Source organism: Scyliorhinus torazame, chromosome 4, assembly GCF_047496885.1.
Source record: "Scyliorhinus torazame isolate Kashiwa2021f chromosome 4, sScyTor2.1, whole genome shotgun sequence".
NCBI classification, from domain to species: Eukaryota; Metazoa; Chordata; class Chondrichthyes; order Carcharhiniformes; family Scyliorhinidae; genus Scyliorhinus; species Scyliorhinus torazame.
This window is the reverse complement of record NC_092710.1, coordinates 313,963,625-313,985,191: the sequence shown is the minus strand read 5'-3', so window position 1 is coordinate 313,985,191 and position 21,567 is coordinate 313,963,625. Positions and strand designations below refer to the sequence as shown.

General features: G+C 51.1%; 1 protein-coding gene across 2 annotated transcripts in view; it reads left to right on the top strand.

Moving 5' to 3' along the window:
* The window catches only part of mertka (c-mer proto-oncogene tyrosine kinase a), a 245,025-nt gene that overhangs the window by 34,569 nt on the left and 188,889 nt on the right, over positions 1-21,567 (top strand). For both annotated transcript variants that reach the window (XM_072500095.1, XM_072500094.1), the window contains exons 2-4: positions 1,409-1,739; positions 2,441-2,541; positions 10,366-10,539. In XM_072500095.1, the coding sequence (XP_072356196.1) occupies positions 1,409-1,739; positions 2,441-2,541; positions 10,366-10,539 (606 nt within the window). The remainder of the gene's footprint in view (positions 1-1,408; positions 1,740-2,440; positions 2,542-10,365; positions 10,540-21,567) is intronic.

Here is a 21,567-nt window from a genome sequence, read left to right as displayed (position 1 = left end):
CTGACAGCTGCAAGCAACTTCAAAACAGTTAATTGCTTTCAGTTCTAACTGCAATGTTTGGATGTTTATAAACATTACAGTTTAACAATGATGGGTATCTCAGATGCTTTCAACCATGAAGGGAAAAATAAATAAACAAAACTCCTGCTGCTGTGTAAAAACTATTAAGCAATTAATCAATGGTTAGGTAAAGGTCTGGACCATAAAATTGAATGAAAACATGGGTTTTCAAGGGATTTCAAAGGCTTTCAAAGTTTTTGAGCTTTCTATGAAGGCTCAGAGACCCTTGAAAAAAAACTGCAGTGTTAAAAGCATAAAGCTTGGCAGCGGCACATGGGCACTGGATGCACCTTCTTCACCCCCCCCCCCCCCTCCCTTCAGGGTTCAATGCGCCAAACCAGGGTGTCAGTGCCAGGGGGCCGTGTACTGTGGCACTGTGAAGTGGAGTGGGGAGGGGGGTTTGGTCATCCACATGCCTGCATGATGTGGCTGGAGTGGGGGGGGGAGAGGATGTCCCTTTTTGCTGAGGGGTTGGGAGGGCTCCTTTTGTCGCCGATTAATTTCCGTTGGGGGTGGGCCTTATCTGTGAATGCTGGAATCGTAGCGTCCTTTTAAAATGGCCTCCTGAAATCTGTGAAGGTGGGCTGGCCAGCGTGCTCCCCTGTGTGCATATTTTAAATAATAAAGGTGGGTGAATCCCACTTGGGAGGCACTCCTACCGCCAGCAGGAAGCACTCCGGTTTTCCCACTGGTGGGAGCACTTAGTCTGCTAATGGAGAATCGTGCCAATGTATATTTGAGGCCCCAGTGCCGATCCTTGTAAGTCACCAGTAGTCCTATCCAGCAATTTGAATACCTGTCTATTATCCCCACTTCCTGTCTCCTCCCTTCCAGCCAGTTTCTTGACCAGGGCAACAAGTTGCCTTTAATTCCAAGTGCTTCAGTCGCTTAGGGACTTTGTCAAACGCCTGCAGGAAATCTCATGAATAATATCCGTAGACATTCCCTGTCCACTAATTCGGTCGTCTCTTCAAAACATTCAAATGAGTTTGTCAGGTATGATGTATCCTCTACTAATCCATGCGTTGAGCAGTTGGAAAGATTCCAGGTGGTCAGTCACTCTCTCCTTGATTAACTGTGGAAATTATTAGAGTTTATATTAGATTAACTGGTCTATAATCCCCTGGTTTCCCTCTGTCATCTTTCTTAAATATCAGTGACACACACAATTTGCTACTCTTTAAAGGTTCAATTCCCACATCCTTGAGCACGGTCACGGATTTTCACCTTTTGGAACTTAACTTTGACTGACATACTTTGTGCAACATATTTGGTGTTTGTGTCAGAGTCCTAATGAAAGAAGAGGTACTGAAATAATGATTAAAGAATGCAATTTGTTGTCCACCAGTTGTTCCCCGTGTGTCTCCCTTAACCGATGTGCCACGAGTGAATGTGCCGACGCCAGGTGGAGAAATTGCTGCCCAAAGCAGGAGTGACGTTCTGGTTGCAGCAAAGGTCCGCGAGCAGATTAGCTTCAAGCCTGGAGCAGCAAACATTCTAATATCTCAAGGCAACTCTGTAAACTTCAACTGTTCCATTGACGTACCCAGTGCCCACCAGTATCTGCCGATTCAGTGGCTGAAGAATGGTAAAGAACTAATGGATGGCCTCCGTTGTTACTACAAAGGGATTGCTTTTGTTGTCAGTGAAAGCAGATCCAGGATTCTCAGCAGCTGCAGGTATAGAACATAGAACATTACAGCTTTATTTTGGTTTTAGAAAATGGCATTCCTGTTGTCTTTGTATCAAACCTCTCCCTCAATATTTTGCTTCACTCTACCTTTATTTAAAAAAAGAAACTGGTGAATTCTTCAGCCAGACAGCTTGTGGTGTAGTCCATTATGTCTCTCCTGAAGCCTCTTTTGGGTCCCTCTTGGAGTCTATTAGACTGTGCCCTGAGATTTCCTCACACACAAATTCCTACATCTGAAGAAATGTTAGGCCGAAGCCAGGTACTGCATTACAACAAGCTTGGGAGCAGGGGGGGTACAGTAGGGAGGAGATGGTCAGGGTATGAGCAATTTCTTGGGCAATAGAAGGACGAGCCACGAATAGGAAGATGAACGAACAAAGGGTGATTTTTAAAAAACTTTCAAGTAATGTTGATGTTGCAGAACATGTCCAACTTTGTGGGGAGTAAATGCAGGGTTCATGGTGAATTGCTCCACATGGCAAAGTACAGTGAGAAAGTACATTACTTGTGGTAAATGGTATTTAGGTAAGACTCCCGATTTAAATTACTTGGCTGTGCAAGATCTTTATTGCAATTCCTGAAGTGGATGCAAGGGTGGGTGAACGTGGAAGCAAGAATAGGAATGCTTTTGTAAAAATCAAGTCTGGTGCACCTTGAGAACAACCTATGCTCTTTATTTATCCACAGCATCGACAGAGTACAGCATTCTGATGCAGGTGCCTACAACTGTAGGATAATAATCTCCAACGTATCCATTGAATCAGAGATAATCAATGTTCAGATCGAAGGTACGACTTTCACCACAGCACATCACCTTGGAACCATATTGGGTGCTTGGTCAGTGATTTGTAATGACTTTCCGACCAGATGGAAAAAAGAGAATGGGGCATTTAGTAACTGATGAAATGATACCAGAAATTAAGCTATAGTTATGAGGAGAGATGTGAGGTATAGCAGTCATCTCCATTTGGTTGGCGAAGACTCGGAGACTATTTAGTCAAGGCTTTTAAATTGTGATGGATTTTGATGAGGTGAAAGGGCAATATATTTATGTTTGGGATGTCATCGATGAACATCAGGGGCGTCATTCTCCGACCCCCCGCCGGGTCGGAGAATGGCCGTAGGCCGCCGTGAATCCCGCCCCCGCCGAAGTCTCCGGTACCGGAGATTGGGCAGGGGCGGGAATCGGGCCGCGCCGGTTGGCGGGACCCCCCCGCTGGATTCTCCGGCCCGGATGGGCCGAAGTCCCGCCCAGAAGTTGCCTGTCCCGCCGGCGTAAATCAAACCTGGTATTTACCGGCGGGACCAGGCGGCGCGGGCGGGCTCCCGGGTCCTGGGGGGGGGGCGGGGCGATCTGACCCTGGGGGGTGCCCCCACGGTGGCCTGGCCCGCGATCGGGGCCCACCGATCCGCGGGCGGGCCTGTGCCGTGGGGGCACTCTTTCCCTTCCGCCTCCGCCACGGTCTCCACCATGGCGGAGGCGGAAGAGACTCTCCCCACTGCGCATGCGCGGGAAACTGACAGCGGCCGCTGACGCTCCCGCGCATGCGCAGGGAAACTCAGCGGCCGCTGACGCTCCCGCGCATGCGCCGCATTTCCGTGCCAGCTGACGGGGCAACAAACGCCATTTCCGCCAGCTGGCGGGGCGGAAATCCCTCCGGCGTCGGCCTAGCCCCTCAATGTTGGGGCTAGGTCGCCAAAGATGCGGAGCATTCCGCACCTTTGGGCCGGCGCGATGCCCGTCTGATTGGCGCCGTGTTTGGCGCCAGTCGGCGGACATCGCGCCGTTGGGGGAGAATTTCGCCCCAGGTTTGTTAATTTAGAACGATCACCTAAGATTGAGGAGAGAGGTTAAAGAATTTCTTTGACAAAATGTGGAATGCTTTGCCACAGGGAATGGTCGAGGCAACTGTTGTTGCATCTCTTAAAGGGACAGTTGCTTAAAAAAATTGAAGCTGAAAGAAATACAGGAATGTGAGTGAGCAGAGCAGTGGAATTGGTTTTCAATCGCTTTGGATAAGGGCAGGTACAAATATGAGGGGCTGAATAGCTTCATTTTAGACTGTAAACTTCCGAGCTTCTACAGATGTACATTTTGAGGTTGAATACCATCTGCAATGGAGCTTAACTCACTAAAATCGTGTTGCAGATACCATACTGAAAAGGACTGATGTGGCAGATTTGATTGTGCAATTATCATCATGTGCGGAATTCTAAATGTAAACCTCTGTCCTCTTGTACATTCATAGAAATTTATGGCACATCAGGAGGCCATTCAGCAAATCAAGTCTGTGCTGGCCAAAAGGAAGTTATCCAGGTTGGTGCTAACTTGATGGGTCGAATGGCCTCCTTCTGCACTGTAGAGATTCTAAATTCTAACCCCATTATCCAGCTCTTGGCCCATACTGTGAAGCTACTGTGATACTGTGCTGCCCCTTTAGAAGAGATGTAACAACAGTTGCCTCGACCATTCCCTGTGGTAAAGCATTCCATATTTTGTCAAAGAAATTATTCAACCTCTCTCCTCAACCTTAGGTGATTGTTCTAAATTGACAAACCTGATGTTCTGGGCAAGTGCCAGTAAGTGTATATTATCTCTACCTATTCTGTCACCTGAGGACGGCATTCACCTGAGGAAGGAGCAGTGCTCCGAAAGCTAGTGATTTGAAACAAACCAGCTTGACTTTAACCTGCCGTTGTCAGACTTCTTACTATGTTCTGTCACCATTCTCTGAATTTGCTGCACTCTCCTGCCTATTCAGTAGCCTATCCATGCCCTACTGTAGTCAACTGGAGGTATCATCCTCAACGTTAGTCACCTCTCCAAGTTATGCAGTTTTATTCTATATTTCAACATCTACGGGCAAAATTTTATGGTTTCCCCTGTCAGTGTTTGCAAAGAGATGATAATGGTGGGGGATCCACAACATTTCCCAGAGGTCTTCCAACCACTTTCCCGCCTGCCCTAACCTGCCCACAGTTTTACAGTGGAACAGGCGAGGCCGAGGCTGGCATTTGCCCAGTTGAGGCCTTTAAGTGGGAATTTTTCAGGCTGGTGGGAGGGATTCAGGAGCAGAGGATTCCTGGCATGTTACTCTGCTCGGGCTGCAGGCAGGAAGGGGAGGGCTGCTTCCTACAACAACGGACCTCTTTCCACTTCAGGTGCTCCCGCTTCCATTATCTGGGTGCTAGACCCCAGACCACTCAATCTCCTCACCACTCCACCTTGCTGTGAGACCACCCACACATACCTGATCCGGGACTCTGGAATTCAGACCCTGGGGAGAGAGCTTGTAATCCCAGTTCTGGCCACTGCTGCTATTGACACTGCTGGGACAACAGATTTGCTGGCAGCTCTCTGAGGTCTAGGCTGGGGTTCTCCGAGCCCCCGACCTGAAATCGCACTCGGGTGGAGAATGGGGACTCAGATCGGGTCTGACGCTGGGACGTGTTTTTCCACAGACCAGAAAATCACCATCAGCTGGGCGCACGCGGTCGACACGGCGCTGGTCGGGGGCCGATGAAGGAGGCCTCGTTCCTGCCTCGTTCCGCCGGCGTGGTTCCAACATGGTTCCACCCGGCCGGAGCTCGGACCCGCGGCCACGGTGGCCGTCCTAGTGGGGGGGGGGGGGGGGGGGGGAGGGGGGGGGGGGGGGATGGAATCAGACTCGGGGGGCCTCTTCGATGGCCAGGCCCGCGATCGGGGGCTACCGATTGGCAGGCATGTGCGATCCGGGGGGGGGGGGAACCTTATCTTCTTCTGCGCTGGCCCACTGTGTGTCTCCGCCATGTTGCGTCGCCCGGGGTGGAAGCGGCCGCCGCGCAAATGCAGGGACCCGCGGCCGGAGGTGCAGGGCCCCGTTTCGGCAGCAGGAGCTGCACGGTGCACCCCCGCGGGGCCCTGCTATCCCTCTTAAAATCGGAGAATCTCTCCGGACTTTTTGAAAAAGTCTGGAGTGATTTGTGCCCCTTTTTTTGGCGGGTGTGGGAACATAGCCCCATTATGTAGAATCCCGGTCGTGACTTCCTCCTGGGTGAGGGACCAAAGTCGTGTCTCCAGCCAATTGACGCTCCTTGGAGCAGTAAATAGCTGCAGGGCAGTCGGCATGAGCGAGGATGCCTTCCCCACTGACTCTTTGGATGGAGAGCTAGGAAACTCCACCGTCTATAGAATCCTACACCCCACATCATTTATCTATATCAAATGGAATGCCAAAAAACGCAGTAGGCCTAGCACTGATCCTTGGGGGAATGCCACTGCCCACGATTCTCCAGTCTGAACTTGCTGTTTTTGTCCTTAAGATCAATACTTTCTCAATGCTATCTTGAAATTCATGCAAGCAGCATTTATTATATTCTCTTCAACCTTCTCTCACTTCTGGCAGAAAAATGTTATCTTAAATTCCCCCTTAATCCTTCAAGCAATTACTTTTAAAATGTACGCCCCTTTGTCATTGATCTCTACGCTGAGGAAATAGCTCCTGCCCTATCCTCCCTATCAAGGCACCTTGTAATTTTGTACAACGCAATTAAGGGCAGGATTCTCTGGTACCCCAACCGTATGTTTCTCGGCTGCGCGCTGTTCGCTGGCTTCGGGATTCTATCCTCCCGCCGCTTGTCAATGGGCGCCACAAAATCGCTCGTGAGGCTGCGCCTCCAGCAGGAAAAGTGAGTCCTGACCACCGGAGAATTCTGGCCAAAACCTCCCCTCCGCCTCTTCTGTGTGATCGCATCCTTTCTTTAATGTGGGGACCACAGTTGTACCCAGTACTCCATTGCGGCCAAACTAAAATTTTACACACAACCTCCCTGCTCTCGTATCCCGAATTCAGTTAAGAAAGGAAAGTTAGCCATTTGACTTCATAACTGATTTATCTCTCTGCCCTCCTTCCTTGAGAGAACCGGGGACCTGCGCTCCAAGGTACTACCATTCCGTTACAATTAGAGTATCCTGCCATTTATTATAGAATCTCTTGCTTTGCTCTTCCCCTCCAAATGCATTACCTCATCTTATCCAGATTGAATTCCGTTTGCCATTTTTCTGCCCACCTAACCAGTGCTTCTTCGTATTAACAACCACGCAGCCAATTTGTGTAGTGTATGCAGACTTTTTAATCATGCCCCTGCATTTAAGTCTAAATCCTGCAAATATCAGTAGAAGTAAAGGATCAAATATTGAGCCCCACGACCTCACTGGAAACAAGCCTTCAGTTACAACAAGAGCCATCAACCATTAACATTTGGGGCGAAATTCTCCGGAAACGGCGCGATGTCCGCCGACTAGCGCCCAAAACAGCGCAAATCAAACGGCATCGGGCCGCCCCAAAGGTGCGGAATGCTCTGCATCTTTGGGGGCCGAGCCCCAGCCTTGAGGGGCTAGGTCGGCGCCGGACGAATTTCCGCCCCGCCAGCTGGCGGAAAAGGCCTTTGGTGCCCCGCCAGCTGGCGCGGAAATTACATCTCCGGGCGGTGCATGCGCGGGAGCGTCAGCGGCCGCTGACAGCATTGTCACGCATGCGCAGTGGAGGGAGTCTCTTCTGCCTCCGCCATGGTGGAGACCGTGGCGGAGGCGGAAGGGAAAGAGTGCCCCCACGGCACAGGCCCGCCCGCGGATCGGTGGGCCCCGATCGTGGGCCAGGCCACCGTGGGGGCACCCCCCCGGGGCCAGATCGCCCCGCGTCCCCCCCCAGGACCCCGGAGCCCGCCTGCGCCGCCTTGTCCCGCCGGTAAGGTAGGTGGTTTAATTTACGCCGGCGGGACATGCATTTTAGCGGCGGGACTTCGGCCCACCCGGGCCGGAGAATCGCGCGGGTGGGCCCGCCAACTGGCGCGGCGCGATTCCCACCCCCGCCGAATATCCGGTGCGGGAGACTTCGGCAACCGGCGGGGGCGGGATTCACGCCAGCCCCCGGCGATTCTCTGACCCAAGATGCATACAGTTTTACAGCACAAAGTGGCCCTTTGGCCCATCGTAGAAACATAGGAAGCAACAGGAGCAGGAGGAGGCCATTCGGCCCTTCAAGCCTGCTTCACCATTCATTATGATCATGGCTGATGATCCAACTCAATAGCCTAATCCTGCTTTCTCCCCATCAAACACCTATTCTTTTTTTGTTAAAGAATTTTGAGTACCCAATTATTTTTTCACTAATGAAGGGGCAATTTAGCGTGGCCAATCCACCTAACCTGCAGATTTTGGGTTGTGGGGGTGAAACCCATGCAGCCATGGGGAGAATGTGCAAAGTCCACACGGACAGTGACCCAGGGCCGGGAATCAAACACCTATTCTTACCCCATTTTCCAGGACTTGATCCGTGCATTGTATGCTATTCAATGGCTTTTCAAGTGCGCGTATAAATGCTTCTTAAATGGTGAGGGTTCCATCTCTACTACCCTTTCACGCAGTTTCAGATTCTCAACACCCCGATGAAAAAGATTTCCTCAAATACGCTCTAAATCTCCTGCCCCTTATCGTAAGTCTTAATAACCCTCTGGTTATTGACCTCTCTCCGAAGGGGAAAGGTTTCTTCCTACCTACCCTATCTATGTACCAGCCTCCCGTACCAGCCTCCCCGAACAGGCGTCGGAATGTGGTGACTAGGGGCTTTTCACAGTAACTTCATTGAAGTCTACTCGTGACAATAAGAGATTTTCATTTCATTTCATTTTCATGTCCCTCAGAATTTTGTAAACCCCGATCAGGTCCCCCATCAGCCTTCTCTGCTCGAAGGAAACTACCTCTCTTCATAGAGGAAACGCTCCAGCCCAGGCAACTTCCTGGTGAATCTCCTCTGCACCCTTTCTAGTGCAATTTTGGACTCGACTTGCCATTTTTCCCTTTGATCCAAAGGGCTTTTTCCTTTCCGTCCAGTCTGCCTTGTGGACTCTTGTTAAAATCTATGTTGACTGCACGAGACACACTTCAACTCAGCGATTTCCTTTGTTACCACAGATTAATGCTCTGAACGAGCTTGTGCCTCTGTCAGTTTAACCATTAAGCATCTACTCTCTTCAGTGAACAAAATAGGTTTGTATACTTATTTCCTGCCAAGTCAAATGTGACAATACTGGATGGAGGGAAATATATGACTGAGCAAGCAGAAGAGAGAGATTCTGAAAAGAGGGGGAAGGATCGAAGGGGAAAGTCTCCCAAGGTTCATTTGTTATGGGGGACATTTGACTCATAATTTGTGTTTCACTTCTCCTTCCTGTCATGGGTTATGTTATATACACAAATAGCGAATCTCATCAACAGGAATTGGAAATGCTGTTTGGTGGAGTTAAAAGATCTTGGGATCATTAAGGCAGATATTAGAAATATCTCTTGCAATTCTTTGTGAATAAGACTTTGGTGGTGAAGGTATTGGAGGTTGCTTACAGTTGTAGTGCTGTACTCCAGCATGAATTTGTGCCTTCTGGTATGAGAGAGGAGAGAATGATAACATACAAACAATCTTTCATGGCCTTGTTCAGTGTACAGTTGCCTGTATGACTTGGCACCGCAGCAGCCTTCTCTGATTCTATGTTGTTTTGTAATTTGAATGGACTCCACGACTCCCATGGACTCCCGTGCAGACTTGTGATACAGTTTTGGATACCTCACGGGCCGGACATGGTCGTCGTTGTCGAATCTTAGAATCTTACAGCACAGAAGGAAGCCGTTCACTCCATCATGTGCGTGCTGGCTCTTTGAATGAGCTGTTTAACCCTCGCCCTCCGACCCAGCTTTTTCCTCCATAAACCTGCAAAACTATTTCTCAACCATAACAACTTATCATAGATTCCCAAAGTGCTGAAAGAGGACATTGGGCCCAGTGATTCTAAACCAACCCTCTGAACGAGCGCCCCACCGAGGCCCACTCCCCCACCCTATCCCCTTAATCCCACCTAACCTGCACATCCTTGGACTGTGGGAGGAAACCGGAGCTCTAGGAGGAAACCCACGCAGACACTGACAAAACTGCAAAGTCCACACAGTCACCCAATGCCGGAATTGAACCTGGGTCCCTGGTGAGGCAACAGTGCTACTGACAGTGCCAATTGTGCCATTTCAGATGATGCAACATCCCAAGGTGCTTCACAGGCACATTATGAGGTGCTACGGTAGCAAAGTGGTTAGCACCGTTGCCTCACAGTGCCAGGGACTGGTTTAGCGCAGTGGGCTAAGCAACTGGCTTGTAATGCAGAAGAAGGCAGCAGCGCAGGTTCAATTCCCGTACCGGCTTCCCGAACAGGCGCCGGAATGTGGCGACTAGGGGCTTTTCACAGTAGCTTCATTGAAGCCTACTTGTGACAGTAAGCGATTATTATATTATTGTTTTTGTATTAAAGATACCAATTTACAGAGCCAACTATTGCATGTGCTTTCTTAACACCTCACTTTTGCTTTTCCACCTTCAAGGCTTCGTGAATATGTGCAAATTACAAATGTACACACCTCACGATGAATACAGAGTCATAATGGGTAGATTTTGGGGCGCAATTAGGTCATTCCAATGGGCACAGTTAGCGTATGTTATGGATAATAGGGTTTTGACTACATTATGCACAGAATGTGCATTTAGGGTATCTCATTGTTAACTGATGTCATTTTTACATGTTGCCACTTGCAGGATTGCCAAGTTTTATTGAAGAGCCTGAATCAAAGAACGCTACAAGAAATGCAGCTTTTAATCTCACTTGCAAGGCAGTGGGCCCACCATATCCTGTGGATATTTACTGGTTACAAAATGGCAATAAGATAAAAATGGTTGCAGACAGTTCTCCTTCTGTTCTCACCGTAGCAGGTAAATTTTCGTCAAGGACACTTTTTTTTCCGATTTCTTGATTAATTTTGTTGGCAGCTATGTCTGATTGGATTCTGTAGCTTTACACACTTGTTTACTGTGAAATATGCGAAGGAGCACAGTACTTAACTTTCCCAAGTGCAGTATTACAGTTGGCTGTTTTGTGAGCTGTGACCCCATCCAGCTTAATTAACACATTCAAAAAGGAGGACTACATGATTGGCGATGAGAACAATGGTTGCAAGAAAAACTATAGACTCAAGTGGTTGAATACACCACAGGATACAAAGGTTTCTGTGCTGTTGTAGGGAGGGTGACCAGCGTCTGTGGCGCACATGTGGTGTAGATGAATACATTTTGAAATTATCCGCCACTATTGTCATTGAGAATTGAGCAGACAATGAGAGAATGCTAGATTGCATTACATCGAAGCATTGGAAATTCTGAACACGAGCGTGCCTTATACTCTAGTCTTTTTTGTGTTCTTAATGTGGCCTCTTCCCAGTAATTACTGTGTATATTTTAGGAAGGCAACATTCGTGGCATAAACCTGGGATGTAAACTTGTGTGAGGCATATATTTGCCCTTAACATGTTAGTAGGATGAACCTTTTTGGAGAACTTTCCTATGAACTGACCAGGCTCTCAACTGATTTATCAATACTTTCAAACAAGGGCCGGGATTCTCCCCTACCTGGCGGGTCGGGGGGTCCCGGCGGGAACCACTCCGGCGTCGGGCCACCCCAAAGGTGCGGATTTCTGCGCACCTTTAGGGGCCAAGTCCTCACCTTTGAGGGGCTAGGCCCGCGCCGGAGTGGTTTGCACGCCGCCGACTGGCGGGAAAGGCCTTTGGCGCCACGCCAGTCGGGGCCGAAAGGACTTCGCCGGCTGGCGGAAGTCCGCGCGGGAGCGTCAGCGATTGCTGACGTCATCCCCGCGCATGCGGGGGGGGGGTGTCTCATACGCGTCCGCCATGGTGAAGGCTGTGGCCGAGGCGGAGGGAAAAGAGTGCCCCCACGACACAGGCCCAGGCCCGCCCACGGATCGGTGGGCCCTGATCGCGGGCCAGGCCACCGTGGGGGCACCCCCAGGGCCAGATCGCCCTCCCCCAGGACCCCGGGGCATGCCTGCGCCACCTTGTCCCGTCAGTAAGAGAGGTGGTTTGATTCTCGCCGGCGGGACAGGCATTCCAGCAGCGGGACTTCGGCCCATCGTGGCCGGACAATCGCAGGGGGGGGGCCCGCTGACCGGCGCGATTCCCGCTCCCGCTAAATTTCCGGTGCCGGAGAATTCGGCAACCGGCGGGGCCGGGATTCACGCCAGCCCCCGGCGATTCTCCGACCCGGCGGAGGGGTCGGAGAATCCCGTCCAAGGTCACAACTTTAATACATTTATGTGGAAAGAATCTAAAAAGGTATTCTCATTTTTAGTCATTGAAGCATAATTCTGTTAAGGTTTCTTTTTTTTTTTTTTTTTTTTTTTTTTTTTATAAATGTTTTATTGAAAATTTTTTCCCAAACAACAATTTTTCCCCTCTTACAAAGCAAACGCAACAATAGCAATACAGAAATTTTAAACAATACACAAGTAACAAAACCCCTTTATCTTTGACCTAAACTAAACCCCCCCTCCCCCCCCCCCCTCCCCCTGGGTTGCTGCTGCTGGTCATCTGTCTTCCCTCTAACGTTCCCCTAGGTAGTCGAGAAATGGCTGCCACCGCCTGGTGAACCCTTGAGCCGATCCTCTCAGGGCAAACTTTATCTGCTCCAGTTTAATGAACCCCGCCATATCATTTACCCAGGCCTCCAGTCCGGGGGGTTTCGCCTCCTTCCACATGAGTAGGATCCTGCGCCGGGCTACTAGGGACGCAAAGGCCACAACGTCGGCCTCTTTCGCCTCCTGCACTCCCGACTCTTCCGCAACTCCAAATAGAGCTAACCCCCAGCCTGGTTTGACCCGGGCCCTCACCACCCGCGAAATCACTCCCGTCACTCCCTTCCAATACCCTTCCAGTGCCGGGCATGCCCAAAACATATGTGCGTGGTTTGCCGCGCTCCCGCCACACCTCCCACATTTGTCCTCCACTCCAAAGAACCTGCTCAATCTTGCTCCCGTTATGTGTGCTCTATGTAGCACCTTAAATTGAATCAGGCTAAGCCTGGCGCATGAGGAAGAGGAATTTACCCTGCTTAGGGCATCAGCCCACATACCCTCCTCTATCTCCTCCCCTAGTTCTTCTTCCCACTTTCCTTTTAGTTCGCCCACCGACTCCTCCCCCTCTTCCCTCATCTCTCGGTAAATCTCTGACACCTTGCCCTCTCCGACCCACACCCCTGAAAGCACCCTGTCCTGTATCCCCTGTGTCGGGAGCAATGGAAATTCCCTCACCTGTTGTCTAGTAAATGCCCTCACCTGCATATATCTCAAGAAATTTCCCCGGGGCAACTTATACTTTTCCTCCAATGCTCCCAAGCTCGCAAAAGTCCCATCTATAAATAAATCTCCCACCCTCCTAATTCCCAACTGGAACCAGCTCTGAAATCCTCCATCCATTCTTCCTGGGGCGAACCTATGGTTGTTCCTGATTGGGGACCCCACCAGGGCTCCCCGCACCCCTCTCTGTCGCCTCCACTGTCCCCAGATATTCAATGTTGCCGCCACCACCGGGTTCGTGGTAAACTTTTTAGGTGAGATCGGTAGCGGCGCCGTCACCAGCGCCTCTAAACTCGTCCCTTTACAGGACTTTCTCTCCAGTCTTTCCCACGCCGCTCCCTCACCCTCCATCATCCATTTACGTATCATTGCCACATTGGCGGCCCAATAGTAATCGCCCAAGTTCGGTAGTGCCAATCCTCCTCTGTCCCTACTACGCTGAAGGAACCCCCTCCTTACTCTCGGAACTTTCCCTGCCCACACGAAGCTCGTGATGCTCCTGTCTATTTTATTAAAAAAGGTCTTAGTGATTAGTATAGGGAGACATTGAAATACAAATAAGAACCTCGGGAGGACCATCATCTTAATTGCTTGCACCCTGCCCGCCAGCGATAGAGGCTGCATGTCCCACCTCTTGAAGTCCTCCTCCATTTGTTCTACCAACCGTGTCAGATTAAGTCTGTGCAAGGTTCCCCAGCTCCTAGCGATCTGAATCCCCAGGTATCGGAAGTTTCTTTCCACTTTCCTTAGAGGCAAGCCTTCTATCTCTCTACTCTGGTCCCCTGGATGTATCACAAATAATTCACTCTTCCCCATGTTTAGCCTATACCCCGAGAAATCCCCGAACCCCCTCAAAATTCGCATAACCTCTATCATTCCCCCGCTGGGTCCGACACGTATAACAATAGGTCATCCGCATATAACGAGACTCGGTGTTCTTCTCCCCCTCTAATCACCCCTCTCCATTTCCTGGAGTCTCTCAACGCCATGGCCAGAGGTTCAATTGCCAACGCGAACAACAATGGAGACAGCGGGCATCCCTGTCTTGTTCCCCTATATAGTCGGAAATACTCCGATCTATGTCGACCTGTAACTACGCTTGCCGTTGGAGCCCCATAAAGAAGTCTAACCCAGCTAATAAACCCGTTCCCAAACCCAAACCTCCTTAACACTTCCCATAAATACTCCCACTCCACCCTATCAAATGCCTTCTCTGCGTCCATTGCCGCCACTATCTCTGCCTCCCCCTCCACTGGGGGCATCATTATCACCCCTAATAGTCGTCGCACGTTAACATTCAGTTGTCTCCCTTTTACGAACCCTGTCTGGTCTTCGTGCACCACCCCCGGGACACAGTCCTCTATCCTCGATGCCAGTACCTTTGCCACCAATTTGGCGTCCACGTTCAACAATGAAATGGGTCTATAGGACCCGCACTGCAACGGATCTTTATCCCTCTTCAAAATTAACGATATCGTCGCCTCCGACATCGTCGGGGGTAGAGTCCCCCCTTTCCTGGCCTCATTGAACGTCCTCACCATCAACGGGGCCAACAAGTCCACATATTTTCTGTAATACTCCACCGGGAACCCGTCTGGTCCTGGGGCCTTCCCTGCTTGCATGCTTCCCAGTCCCTTAATAACCTCGTCCACCCCAATCGGTGCCCCCAGGCCTACCACCCCCCGCTCCTCCACTTTCGGGAACCTCAATTGGTCCAGGAACTGCCGCATCCCCTCCTCTCCCTCTGGGGGTTGAGACCTATACAGTTCCTCATAGAAGGTCTTGAACACCTCATTTATCTTTCCTGCCCTTCGCACCGTGTCTCCCCTTTCGTCTCTAATTCCTCCTATTTCCCTCGCTGCTGCCCTCTTTCGCAATTGATGAGCCAACAGGCGACTCGCCTTTTCCCCATATTCATACCTCCTCCCCTGTGCCTTCCTCCACAGTACCTCCGCCTTTCTGGTGGTCAGAAGGTCAAATTCCGTCTGGAGTCGTCTCCTCTCCCTGTACAATTCCTCCTCCGGGGTCTCTGCAAATTCCCTATCCACCCTTAAAATCTCCCCCAGTAATCTTTCCCTTTCCTTGGCCTCTGTTTTCCTTTTGTGGGCCCCAATGGAGATCAGCTCTCCTCTGACCACCGCTTTTAGTGCTTCCCATACCACTCCCACAGGGACCTCGCCGTCGTCATTGACCTCCAGGTATCTCTCAATACACCCCCGCACTCTTGCACACACTCCCTCATCCGCCATCAGTCCCACATCTAATCGCCAGAGTGTTCTCTGCTCCCTTTCCTCTCCTAATTCCAGGTCCACCCAATGTGGGGCATGATCCGAAACCGCTATGGCTGAGTACTCAGCTTCTTCCACCCTAGAGATCAACGACCTTCCCAAAACAAAAAAATCTATCCGGGAGTACACTTTATGGACATGGGAGAAGAAGGAATACTCCCTAGCCCTAGGTCTAAGAAATCGCCATGGATCCACTCCCCCCATTTGGTCCATAAACCCCTTAAGTACCTTGGCCGCTGCCGGCCTTCTTCCGGTCCTTGAGCTGGATCTATCTAGCCCCGGGTCCAGCACCGTATTAAAGTCCCCTCCTAAAATCAAGTTTCCTACCTCCAGGTCCGGTATACGCCCCAGCATCCGTCTCATAAATCCCGCATCGTCCCAGTTTGGGGCATACACGTTAACCAACACGACCTCCATTCCCTCCAGCCTGCCACTCACCATTACATATCTACCTCCGCTATCTGCTACGATGTTCTTTGCTTCAAATGCGACCTGTTTCCCCACCAAAATGGCCACCCCTCTATTCTTTGCGTCCAGTCCTGAGTGGAACACCTGTCCCACCCATCCTTTCCTTAGCCTAACTTGGTCCGCCACCTTTAGGTGCGTCTCTTGGAGCATAACCACGTCTGCCCTTAGTCCTTTCAAATGCGCGAGCACTCGGGCCCTTTTTATCGGTCCGTTCAGGCCTCTCACGTTCCACGTGATCAGCCTCACTAGGGGGCTACCTGCCCCCCTCCCGTGTCGACTAGCCATTACCTTCTCTAGGCCAGTCCCATATCCCGCCTCCACGCTCCCGCTCGCTCCCCCAGCGTCGCACACCATCCCCGCCCACCCACTCTTTAGCCATTTCCTTTTGGATTTCCGCAGCAGCAACCCAGTTGTCCCCCCCCCCCCTTCTCCCTCCCTCCTCCCCTCCCCGCTAGATCTCTTTCTAGCTTGATTGCTCCCCCCATATTACTTCCGTAAGTCAGCTGACTTCAACTGACCCCGGCTACTCCTGCTCACTCCTCGACCCCCCCCATGTGGGGAACTCCCATCCGCCTTGCGCCTGTCTTCCCGCCTTATTCTTTCTGGTGCGGGAACATCCCTTTACCTGACCCGCCTCTTATGGCGCAGCTCCCTTTCCCCTCCCCCTCCCCTTCCCCATTCTCCAACTATGTCCCGTCTTTCCCCCCTCACCGGCGCCCACATTTCCCCAATGTCTCCCCCCTTCCCTGTTTACTTCTCAATTAACTTCCACCGTAACATTAACAATAACATTTCCTGCAGCATCAGTCCCTCAGTTCCGATCCAATTTCTCTTCTTTGATGAAGGTCCATGCTTCCTCCGCCGTCTCGAAATAATGGTGTCTCTCCTGATACGTGACCCATAGTCTTGCCGGCTGCAGCATCCCGAACTTCACCTTCCTTTTATGCAACACCTCTTTGGCTCGGTTGAAGCTCGCCCTCCTTCTCGCCACCTCCGCACTCCAATCCTGGTATACCCGTACCACTGCATTCTCCCATCTGCTACTCCGCACCTTTTTAGCCCATCTCAGGACCTCTTCTCTATCCTTAAGGCGGTAAAATCGCACGATTATCGCCCTGGGTGGTTCTCCCGCTTTTGGTCTTCTCGCCGGAATCCGATTTGCCCACTCCACCTCCAAGGGGCCCGTAGGGGCCTCAGCACCCATCAGTGAGCTCAGCATCGTACTTGCGTACGCTCCAAAGTCCACTCCTTCCACACCCTCAGGGAGACCCAGTATCCGAAGGTTCTTCCTTCGCGCTCCATTTTCTAGGGCTTCGATCCTTTCAGTACACTTTTTATGAAGTGCCTCGTGCGTCTGTGTCTTAACCGCCAGGCCCAGGATCTCATCCTCAATATCTGTCACCTTCTGCTCCACCACACGGAGCTCTGTCTCCTGGGTCTTTAATGTCTCCTTGAGCCCCTCAATTGCCTGTAGCAACGGGGTCAGCACCTCCCTCTTCAGCAGCTCCACGCACCGTCTCACAATTTCATGCTCAGGCCCCCATGTCGCCTGCGCTTTCTCCGCCGCCATCTTGTACTTCTCTCTTTCTGACCCTTTGGTCGACGATTCCTCGCGCTGCAGCCGCCGCCGCCGGTTTTTTCCTCCTTCGTTTGGGGGGGACTCCCTTCTCACACGCCCCACACCGGGTTGCGTCGTCGAAAAATTCCCCGTTGAGGCTCTTAAAAGAGCCCGAAGGTCCGTCGGAGCTGGAGCCGCCGAAGCGTGCGGCTAGCTAGGCATCACCGCAACCGGAAGTCCCTTCAGTGGCCTTGATGAGGTCTTTTCACAGTTGTTCCCTCTGCTGCTAGAATTCACCTTTGATACAGGCCCTCAGGTCAGCTTGCAGCTTTAAGCTTGCCCTTCCCCCGCCTGCATGCTGGAAGAGGCCCTGTTTATCCTGTAGTTGCAGCCAAATCTTTCACTGTTTCTGCGTGTGTCTGGCAACCAAGAGACATACCCTTCCTGGGGGACACTGTCGGGGGAATATTGCCGCCTTCTTCCCACACCGGGAAATGTCAAACAAATGCCGTGGGGGCCCTGTAAAAGAGCCCAAAAGTCCGTTCCAAGCAGGAGCTGCCGAATATGCGACCTAGCTCTGCATAGCCGCACCCGGAAGTCCTTAAGGTTTCTTTTTAAATCATATTTAAAAAATAAATATCTTCCCTTTTTGAGTTGTCCAATGAAGAGTCCGTAGTATTGCCCTGGTTGGAAAACTGTTATCGGTGCACATCTGTAACAGCCGTTTGAAAAGGTACAAATGCGCAGCCTTGGTGAAATTTGTATTGGAGTTTTCAGCTCTGTGGGAAGTGCCCCAGTGTACACTTGGGGCTCCAACAAAAATCATCTGTTTTTCATCAGATTTCTTCCCTCATGTTTTCTGGAAGAAAATAACTTGACCGGCTGTCAAAGAAAACAAGTTCTGAAAATTGATTTATTTCTCTGACACTCCAGTGTAGTACTGAGAGAGTGCTGCACAATTGGAGCGTAGCACTGAGAGTGTGCTGCACAATTGGAGCTTAGCACTGAGAGAGTGCTGCACAATTGGAGTGTATCACTGAGAGAGTGCTGCACAATTGGAGCGTAGCACTAAGAGAGTGCTGCACAATTGGAGCGTAGCACTGAGAAAGTGCTGCACAATTGGAGCGTAGCACAGAGAGTGCTGCACAATTGGAGCGTAGCACTGAGAGAGTGATGCACAATTTGAGCATAGCACTGCTGCACAATTGGAGCGTAGCACTGAGAAAGTGCTGCGTAATTGGAACGTAGCATTGAGAGAGTGCTGCACAATTGAAGCGTAGCACTAAGAGAGTGCTGCACAATTGGAGCGTAGCACTGAGAAAGTGCTGCACAATTGGAGCGTAGCACTGAGAGAGTGCTGCACAATTGTAGCGGAGCACTGAGAGAATGCTGCACAATTGGAGCGTAGCACAGAGAGAGTGCTGCACAATTGGAGCGTAGCACTGAGTGAGTGCTGAACAATTGGAGCGTAGCGCAGAGAGTGCTGCACAATTGGAGCGTAGCACAGAGGGAGTGCTGCACAATTGGAGCGTTGCACTGAGAGAGTGCTGCACAATTGTAGCGTAGCACAGAGGGAGTGCTGCACAATTGGAGCGTAGCACTGAGAGAGTGCTGCACAATTGGAGCGTAGCACTGAGAGAGTGCTGCACAATTGGAGCGTAGCACTGAGAGAGTGCTGCACAATTGGAGCGTAGCACTGAGAGAGTGCTACACAATTGGAGCGTAGCACTAAGAGAGTGATGCACAATTGGAGCATAGCACTGCTGCACAATTGGAGCGGAGCACTGAGAGAGTGCTGCACAATTGGAGCGGAGCACTGAGAGAGTGCTGCACAATTGGAGCGTAGCACAGAGAGAGTGCTGCACAATTGGAGGGTAGCACAGAGAGAGTGCTGCACAATTGTAGCGTAGCACAGAGAGAGTGCTGCACAATTGGAGCGTAGCACTGAGAGAGTGCTGCACAATTGGAGCGTAGCACAGAGAGAGTGCTGTACAATTGGAGCGTAGCACAGAGAGAATGCTGCACAATTGGAGCGTAGCACTGAGAGAGTGCTGCACAATTGGAGCGTAGCACTGAGAGAGTGCTGCACAATTGGAGCGTAGCACTGAGAGAGTGATGCACAATTGGAGCATAGCACTGCTGCACAATTGGAGCGTAGCACTGAGAGAGTGCTGCACAATTGGAGCGTAGCACAGAGAGAGTGCTGGACAATTGGAGCGTAGCACAGAGGGAGTGCTGCACAATTGGAGCGTAGCACTGAGAGAGTGCTGCACAATTGGAGCGTAGCACAGAGAGTGCTGCACAATTGTAGCGTAGCACAGAGGGAGTGCTGCACAATTGGAGCGTAGGACTGAGAGAGTGCTGCACAATTGGAGCGGAGCACTGAGAGAGTGCTGCACAATTGTAGTGTAGCACTGAGAGAGTGCTGCACAATTGTAGCGTAGCACAGAGAGAGTGCTGCAAAATTGGAGCGTAGCACTGAGAGAGTGCTGCACAATTGGATCGGAGCACTGAGAGAGTGCTGTACAGTTGGAGCATAGCACTGAGAGAGTGCTGCACAATTTGAGCATAGCACTGCTGCACAATTGTAGCGTAGCACTGAGAGAGTGCTGCACAATTGGAGCGTAGCACAGAGAGTGCTGCACAATTGGAGCGGAGCACTGAGAGAATGCTGCACAATTGGAGCGTAGCACTGAGAGAGTGCTGCACAATTGGAGCGTAGCACTGAGAGAGTGCTGCACAATTGGAGCGTAGCACAGAGAGAGTGCTGCACAATTGGAGCGGAGCACTGAGAGAGTGCTGCACAATTGGAGAATAGCACTGCTGCACAATTGGAGTGTATCACTGAGAGAGTGCTGCACAATTGGAGCGTAGCAACGAGAGTGCTGCACAATTGGAGCGGAGCACTGAGAGAATTCTGCACAATTGGAGCGTAGCACTGAGAGAATGCTGCACAATTGGAGCGTAGCACTGAGAGAGTGATGCACAATTTGAGCATAGCACTGCTGCACAATTGGAGCGTAGCACTGAGAAAGTGCTGCGTAATTGGAACGTAGCATTGAGAGAGTGCTGCACAATTGGAGCGTAGCACTAAGAGAGTGCTGCACAATTGGAGCGTAGCACTGAGAGAGTGCTGCACAATTGGAGCGTAGCACTGAGAGAGTGCTGCACAATTGTAGCGGAGCACTGAGAGAATGCTGCACAATTGGAGCGTAGCACAGAGAGAGTGCTGCACAATTGGAGCGTAGCACTGAGTGAGTGCTGAACAATTAGAGCGTAGCACAGAGAGTGCTGCACAATTGGAGCGTAGCACAGAGGGAGTGCTGCACAATTGGAGCGTAGCACTGAGAGAGTGCTGCACAATTGTAGCGTAGCACAGAGGGAGTGCTGCACAATTGGAGCGTAGCACTGAGAGAGTGCTGCACAATTGGAGCGTAGCACTGAGAGAGTGCTGCACAATTGGAGCGTAGCACTGAGAGAGTGCTGCACAATTGGAGCATAGCACTGCTGCACAATTGGAGCGGAGCACTGAGAGAGTGCTGCACAATTGGAGCGGAGCACTGAGAGAGTGCTGCACGATTGGAGCGTAGCACAGAGAGAGTGCTGCACAATTGGAGCGTAGCACAGAGAGAGTGCTGCACAATTATAGCATAGCACAGAGAGAGTGCTGCACAATTGGAGCGTAGCACAGAGAGAGTGCTGCACAATTGTAGCGTAGCACAGAGAGAATGCTGCACAATTGGAGCGTAGCACTGAGAGAGTGCTGCACAATTGGAGCGTAGCACTGAGAGAGTGCTGCACAATTGGAGCGTAGCACTGAGAGAGTGCTGCACAATTGGAGCGTAGCACTGAGAGAGTGCTGCACAATTGGAGCGTAGCACTGAGAGAGTGCTGCACAATTGGAGCGTAGGACTGAGAGAGTGATGCACAATTGGAGCATAGCACTGCTGCACAATTGGAGCGTAGCACTGAGAGAGTGCTGCACAATTGGAGCGTAGCACAGAGAGAGTGCTGGACAATTGTAGCGTAGCACAGAGGGAGTGCTGCACAATTGGAGCGTAGCACTGAGAGAGTGCTGCACAATTGGAGCGTAGCACAGAGAGTGCTGCACAATTGTAGCGTAGCACAGAGGGAGTGCTGCACATTTGGAGCGTAGGACTGAGAGAGTGCTGCACAATTGGAGCGGAGCACTGAGAGAGTGCTGCACAATTGTAGCGTAGCGCTGAGAGAGTGCTGCACAATTGTAGCGTAGCACAGAGAGAGTGCTGCACAATTGGAGCGT